Below are 8,413 nucleotides of genomic sequence, written 5' to 3' on the forward strand. Positions count from 1 at the left end.
CTACCTTTATCCAATATATGGACAGATGAGTGGAAAAATAGGGACAAAAATTAGATGAAGAATAGGATGGGATGGAGGGGATGGAAAGTTTTAGGTGTTCTTTTCTGCTTTTATTTTTATTTTGGAGTAAGGAAAGGGTTCAAAAATTAATTCTGGTGATGAACACACAACTGTATGATGGTGCTGTGAATACTTGATTGCACACTGTGGATGACTGTATGGTGTGTGAATATATCTCAATTAAACTGTACTAAAAAAGTAAATGAACAATGGGGGGAGGTGGAGAATGGGATGTTTTGGATGTTCTTTTTTATTTTAATGTTAATTTTACTTTTTTGAATAATGAAAATGTTCAAAGTTTGTGGTGATGAAAGCACAACTATATTATGATACTGTGAACAACTGATTGTAAACTTTGAATGATTGTGTATTATGTGATTATATCTCAATAAATTTACCTTTAAAAAAAGAAAAAGAAAAGTTGTCTTATCTAACAACTCTTTGCCCAATCCAAGGATGGGAAGATTTTCTTCTATGTCTCTTCTAAGTATTTTGTACATTTTTATTTTATGTAGACATCTATGAGCCATTTTTAATTAATGTATGTATGTATAATGTGTGAGATACAGGTGAAGTTTTATTTTCAGTGTATGCATTCCAATTGTTCCACCAACATTTGCTAAAAACGTTCCTTTTTTCCACAGAATAGCCTATAGTCCTTTGTTAGATTTTGTTGACCATGTATGTGTGGATCTAATTCTGGATTCTCTAAGCTGTTCAGTTGTTCTGACTGTCCATCTATATCAAAGTGCACACTGTTTTGATTACCATAGCTTTATAATACACCTTGAAATCAGGAAATGTAAGTGTAATTTCTCCAAATTTATTCTTTTGTAAATTTGTGTAGGCTAATCTAGATGCATTATATTTCCATAAAAATTTGGAATTAGATTTTAAAATTCTAAAAGGAAAGCCAGTTTGGATTTCTTTGGGAGGATAGCATGGAATCCACAGATTATTTTTTTGGTTGTGCAAAGATATTTTTAAAATGTTGAATTGCCTCATTTATGAATAGAGTGTTGCTCCATTTATTATGGCATTTTTTAATTTTCCTTCTCAACGTCATATAGTTCTCAATGTAGATGCTTTGCACATTTTTTCATATTTAAATAATTACTATTAGATATTAATATTAAAGTATTAAGTATTGTGATGTTTTTACAGTAGCATTTTAAAAATCAATTTCTGATTTGTTAAAAGTAAACTCTTTACAGTTTTCATATATTGATCTCATATCTCCAAAACCTTCTAATGTTACTTATTTTTTTAAAAAGCATCATCCAGATTGTACAGAAGTAAAACTGTCTGTATTTACTGGTATTATGATTGTCTAAGAAGTAAATCCTAACTGATGTAAAGAAAAGCCATTATATTTTATGAGTTATCAGAGAAATGTTGGCCTAATAGAATGAGTTAAGATATATTTGCTTCTTTTCCTTTTGCTGGATCTGTTTGTGTAGAATTGGTATTATATTTGCTTTAATGTTTGATAGAATTTAAAATGTAGCTATATGGACCTGGGAATTACTTATGGGAACATTTCAAAAAAAAACACATTCAATTTCTTTAAGAGATATAGGACTATTGTAATTATCTACTATTTATTTTTATGTGCTTTGTAGTTTATATCATTAGAGTAATTCTCCAAATGTTTTTTTTTTTTTTTTTAATTTATGGGCCCTAATGTGTTTATAATATTCCCTTATATTCATTTTAAATCTGTACAACATGTAATGCTATTACTTCTGTCATTAAGAAATAAAATGTTTGGAAATCAGTGATCTAAGTGTCCTGTGTTATCAAGATGTATGAAAATAAAAGCAAATTAAATTCAAAGAACATACAAAGATATATTAAAAATAAGGAAAGAATTCAATGACATAACTAACAGTTCCAAATATAGAATATCAACAAAGTTAAAAGTTGGTTCTAGGGAAGGACTAATAAAATTCAGAAACCTTTAGCATGATCAGCCAAAAGAAGAGAGAGGCCTGGCCCGCCCCTTGCCAGGGGCCGCAGCGTATAGCCGGCGGTTGCTGCCTGTGCCCGGCTCTGTCCAGACAGATGCTCGCTGCCAGCTGCTCGCCGCTGGCGACTGACTGTCTCTCACGCCTGCCGCTGCCGCCGGGGCGTCTAAGTGTCTTTTATGCCCACCGGTACAAGAACCAGGAAATGATCAGCCGTTAATGCAGAATAAGATCTGGTTCTAAAGAAAGAGGGTCACTAGCCCATTCAACAAACTTCAGAAATGTTGAGAATTCAACATCTGCAGGGAACAGGAGCTGTTCTAACAATGCAGCCATCAAACACACTTGGAAAAGCTGCAGCCGGTCTGGCTGTGGTGTATTGTATTAAACTCAGGTCCCCTATGGATCCAAACCTCAGTTCATCCATGAATGCAAATTCCCCACATTACAACTTCAGGATGACTAACATTGGATTCCAGAATTTGCTTCTCAACATTTATACATTGTGATTTTTGGCACTGCTTTATTTGTCTCCATCCTTAGTTTACTCTTCTGTTACTACTTGATTAGGTAATCAATTTTCATTCTATGTTACTTCAAAATATTTTAAACAATAAATTTAAAAAATCAGCTCTTTTCCCTCCGGGTAAAAAATATAAATATAAGCAAGTTTTCTGAAATTAAGGGTGGCTTAATATTTTAATCTCCTAATAATCTTAGTAAAACACTTTTATACAATTTTTGATCCTGTCTGCTGATGAGGTGTTTTACTATACTGTAAGGGAAAAGTTTCCTCATTTATTTTCCCACCATATTAGCACCTGGTCCAGATGGGCTTTTGTCAGTCTTTCCCCAAGATTTTTTCTGCTTTCACAGAAATTTCAGTTTTTGGAGAGTTCTGTATTATTGTTAGCTACAGGTATCAGAGGTCAGAAAACAATGTCCAAGACCAGGTCCAAGCTTTAAAAGGTTCTTGTGGTCTCTTGAGAAGATTTTAAGCTCCTGTTTGTTGTCAAACTGGTCAGGTGTTCAGATGATTTTCCGCATAAAATGCTAAATATCCCACAGTTCCTGCAGCACATCTACAGATGAGTGACAAAAAATAAGATGTCACTTGGGATAGAAATGAATTAAGCTAGTAAAGAGTCACAGTTGATTGATTGATTCATAATGGTTTAAGTAAGCATTTTCTCTATTTTAAGTTTTAAAAAAGGGCCTAATTTTCCAATCCAAAACAGAGACAAAAAATCTTTATACTGTACTGTTCAAAGAGCTTTATGGAGTAAAAGAGTAGGAAATCATCTAACATTTTTTAGTGTTTGCCACAATGTATGATTATGGTTAAAATAAATAACATTAGATATCTATCAGCAATATTTCATTGTTGCCATCAGTGTTTGGGGTCAGTGCTGTCCAATGGTCAAATTTGAATGTGTGTGGTTTCTGAGTTTCTGACAAGTGATTTTATATTCTTCATAGAAAGTAGGTCTTTTCTGAAGTTCTCAAAAAAAAAAAAAAAAAGTAATTGTTCCTTATATCTCATAGCCATGTGGCTGCTTTTGATTTTTTAGAACTTGCTCAGCAAAGTAAATGAAAAATTTTGAGGCTAATATAACTATAGTATTCAAGATAAACTTTAAAAATTGGTTTGTTTCCAGAATTTTTTTCTTTTTCTAACATCTTTAATTATAGCCTAGTACATTTTGTGTAAATACTTAGCATTTTAAAAAATTAATAGACATTATTTTTTAGAGTAGTTTTAAGTTTACAGAAAAATTGAGCAGAAAGTAACTCCCTTTATTTTAATTAGAGAATTAACCAAAGCACAAACAGGAATTCATAACATTAAAATAGTTTTCCTTTTTTCAGACCTACTACATTTTTTGGTAATTACTCTACAAATGGTGGTTTTACTGAATAACTTGTAACTTTAATATTTGAAACCAAATTATTTTTTAAAAGAAGAAAAAATAGGAAACATAATAAAAAGGAACAAAATATTCATTAAGGAAGAATTAGCATAATAGAATATAAAGTCAAGAATGTATAGCTGAAAGTATAGTTTTATTACTATGCTACCTTAACTTTTTTAAAAAAAAAAAGACCCTAAATGCTGATTGTGACTCTGGGTCAATTTCTTTAGAAATAAATTATGAAACACCAAAAAAAAAAAAAAAAAAAAAAGGAAAGGAAAGAAAAAGAAAAGAGAGAATAAAAAAAACACAAATTTCCAGTAGCGTGGAATTCTTATAAGTTGCTGTTAATAGTTCAATATTGCAAAAATACCTTGAAGTACTCTTTAAATACATCTACTAAATCTATCATAAATCGTGATCCAACTATTCTGCTTTGCATATTTATTTACAGTACTATAAATTTGCATGACTATCACCAAAGCATCTTCAATAAGAAGTGGTTAGAGGTTCATATGTGGTCTTAGCAGGGAAAAGAGTTTCATGAGCAAATGGTCACACTTCTAGTATGTGCTCTTCCTTAAAATTGATTTCAAACAGATGATAAGCAAATTAATCTCAAAGGTGGAAAATAAATTACCCTTGGACTTAAAGTGAAATTGCATATCCACTTCAGGTTCAGACACCAAACACGCTTCTGAACAGCATTCTCTTTGATGTCAAGGGTCTTTCCTCTGACCCCTCATCAAAAAATGCTAGCCAACCATGCCATCCACACACAGACACACTCAGCAAAAAAATCCAGGCATACACATAGACCCTTTTCTTTATTTTATATAAACCACATATTCTTTGGATAAATGGTACATTAAACCAAAACAAACATAACTATGAATAACTAACTAGTTGGAGCTAATATCCTTTGGACTAGAGTTAAAACATCATTAGAGGCAAAATATTGCTACCACTTTGGCTTTTCCTGGATCTCCCACTGGTAGAGGGCAGGATAAACTCAATCTGAAACATGCTGTGTGGAAGTCATGCAAACATTCTTTGATAAATGACAAGTGCCTGGAGAGGGAGAAAACTATGGAAAAATGGGAACCAAGGCATGGAATGAGATTGGTTCATGTGCTTTATAAAATGTGGGGGTCAAGATTAATTGAGAAAGTAGTGTTTCCTTGATATAGAAAATAAATAACTAAAAGGATATTATAGGAAGATGATAGCTTGCTAGATTTCATTCCTGTCTTGATTTACACTTGGGAATATATGTTAAAGTGTTGTCCTTCCAGCGGTCACTTATTTCATCATCAATACCTAATTGTCAGTCACAGAAGAAATGTTTGCACATGTGAGAAAGGTTAAGCACTCAAATAAAGAGAGCAGCTGTTATATTTGAATACTTGTTAGCAAATAATTTTTAATGAAAGATATATGTTGTTACACCATGAGTTTATTAAACGTAATAGTTTTATTTTTCTCTTTCCTAAATAATGAAATACAAATAGTCTGGTAATAAAATGTCTCATGATCCAAACCTTTCCTCAAACCTTTAGACTTTTCCATATTTTCTTGTGATGGTTTTAACAAAGAGAAGTTAAATCTGGCAGTAGTTTTTCTGCTTTATTAGTAACATGACAAAATAATAATTTGCTAGTTCCTTTCTACTATAAGAGCTCTACTTAATCTTATCTCCATCATTACTTTTTCTGATCATTTATCCTTCTTTGTGTAATACCTCGAGAATGAGTGTAACTTATGTACTGCATGTACATATTTTGAAACACTTTCTGTATTTAATTACTTTCCTTTTCATTTCATTCTCTTATCTGTGCCTGTTTTGGTTTGCTAAAGCTTCCAGGTTGCAATATACTAGGAATAGGTTAGAAGGACTATATCTTCTCTGAAGAAAGGATGCTGACATCTCGGACAATTCTGTCACATGGGAAAGCACATGACCAGCATCTGCCAGTCCTTCTCTGCCAGTTTCATAGCTTTCAGCTTCTGGCTTCAGTGGTTTCCTCTCTCAGCTTCTGTGGGGGTGTCCTTGCCCAACATCTCTGGAGCTTCTCTGAGCTCTTTGGGCTTCTTCTGTGGGTCCTTTATCCTCTTATAAAAGACTCCAGTAAAGGGTTTAAGACCCTCTTGAATGAATTGGGTCACATCTCAGTTGGAATAACCTAATCAAAAGATACCACCTACAATAGATTTGCCCCCACAGGAATGAATTAAAAAATCTTGATCTTTTCTGGGGTACATAGCAGTTTCAAACTACACAATGCCCTTCTCCCTTATAATAATATGCTCTGTGACCTAACAGATAATTTTTTTAGGAAAGGAACTTTGTCATGTTTTCTTTTGGTTTCTTCAGGAAATCTTTCTGTGAAGTCTTGTATACAGGACAGACATCTATTTGCTTTATCTATTGTATCATAATGCATTCTGCTCACAGCTTTGTTTTTCGACCACATCTTTTTTTTAAAAAAAAAAACTTATTTTTTTCATGTTAATATGAAATGTCTTTGTTTCCAGAACCAATGACTAACAATTTGCTTACCAATTTTAGGTAGGTAGGGATGTGTCAACACTTGCATTATATAATTGAGTTCCTTAAGCTATATGGGACATAATTTTTATTTCTGGTTAATGGGGGGACACCAGTAATTTTGAAATCAGCATTCTGAATTGTTGATTTTCAATCAGTCTTCCTGATGTTTTGTTTTGTTTTGGTTTGGTTTGGTTTGGTTTGGTTTTAATGGGAATTCAAGACAGTTTACTCCCAGAAAACACTTTACATCAGATGAATATTACTAGTTTCCCTGTTGCTCAATTTGGAATTCCACTAGAGGATGAATACTACATATAAATTAAAATTTATTAAAATATGGATTTCTTAAACTATAGATTTAATTTCTCCATTAGAAAAGAATGTGGTAATGTGTCACCATGTGGTCTTTCTGGCAGCCTGAACTTTTAAATAAAATTATCAGTAAAATATTTTCATTAAAATTCAGCCTTCAGTATAGCATTGCCTTAATTGCTTTGACCCAGATGACCTTTTTACAATACCATCTCACTACTCCCCAAAATCAATTATGTTTTCAAACCAGTTTTGTGTGTTAAAATTAATATTTGATTTGTAATTAAAGGAAATCTCTAAGCCCTAGTAACATCATCCATGCACTCATAATAGCAATAGAATAATTATTATCTAATTACACTAAAAGAATAAAAACTGTTTCTATGGTAGTTTCCAGCTTTTGATTCCACATTAATTGTGTTCTTCCTTTGAAAATAGCATTTGACACCAAACCTTTCTCACAGCATTTTTCATCTCTGTATTTCTCAGAGCATAGATTAAGGGATTGAACATAGGGGCAATAATAGAATAAAATAGTGCAAATATTTTATCCTCAGGGTAAGTGTTAGGTGGTCTAAGGTAACCAAAGATTAAAGGTCCAAATAATAAGACAACCACTGTGATATGAGACCCACAAGTAGAGAGAGCTTTGTGAATTCCTTCAGTTGAGTGAAGTCTTAAAGTGAATAATATAATAACATAAGAAAGAAAGAAGATAACAAAGGTTACTAAGGTGACCATACCTGAATTTGCAACAACAAGGACACCTGTGATGTAGGTATCAGTACAGGCAACTTTTAGCAGCGAGAAAATATCACAGAAAAAGTGATCAATTACATTTGGACCACAAAAGGGCAACTGGATTGTCATAGACAGTTGAGGAAAGGAATGGGCAGCCCCTCCAGCCCAAGAAGCTAGGACTAGAAGATTGCATCTTGTCCTGTTCATGATAATCATGTAGTGCAGAGGTTTGCAAATGGAAAAATAGCGATCAAAGGCCATGACAGTGAGAATGAAAATCTCAATACTTCCAAAGAAGTGCATGGTAAAGACTTGTAACATGCAGTTACTGTAGGAGATGGTTTTTGTCCCCACTAACGAGTCACTGATCAATTTGGGTATAACAGTAGAGGTATAGTATATGTCCATTGAGGACAAATGGCAGAGGAAATAGTACATGGGTTGGTGAAAAAGGGAGCTGCATAGAATGGAGACAAGGATCAGGAGGTTTCCTACCAAGATGGAAACATAACAGAATAAAAAGAGCGCAATGCAAAATATCTGTATGTCCTGGTCATAAGAAAGTCCCAAAAGAATGAATTCTGAGATGTTACTTTGGCTTTCCATATATTTCAGTTTGGTACTTACTGTGTACAAATGAGTTGAAAATCTGAAAATTAAAAAAAAATGAATTGAAATAAAAAATTTATAGTATGATCACAATAGTGTAAAATATACCACAATAATAGGCTGACTCACTTAGAATATTAAGTATTCTTTACTTATGGAATTATGCTGCTTTTTATTTTTTATCCTGTCTCATTTTACAAAAATATTCTAGAATAATTTTATAATGGGGATAATTACGTGTTTTCTGCAATTTTACCAGT

At 32.8% G+C, this 8,413-nt stretch overlaps 1 protein-coding gene across 1 annotated transcript; it reads right to left on the minus strand.

Annotated features, from left to right (window-relative positions):
• Positions 1 to 7,214: 7,214 nt before the first annotated feature.
• On the minus strand, positions 7,215 to 8,150 carry LOC119538218 (olfactory receptor 4P4-like). The gene has a single exon (XM_037841041.1). It carries the CDS (start codon positions 8,148 to 8,150, stop codon positions 7,215 to 7,217), a length of 936 nt encoding a protein of 311 aa, XP_037696969.1.
• Positions 8,151 to 8,413: the final 263 nt, after the last annotated feature.

Source organism: Choloepus didactylus, chromosome 6 (genome assembly GCF_015220235.1).
Source record: "Choloepus didactylus isolate mChoDid1 chromosome 6, mChoDid1.pri, whole genome shotgun sequence".
Lineage (NCBI taxonomy): Eukaryota > Metazoa > Chordata > Mammalia > Pilosa > Megalonychidae > Choloepus > Choloepus didactylus.

Excerpts from the sequence above, each read along its gene's own strand:
- LOC119538218 (XM_037841041.1), bottom strand. The coding sequence starts at position 8,150 with ATGGAAAGCCAAAGTAACATCTCAGAATTCATTCTTTTGGGACTTTCT.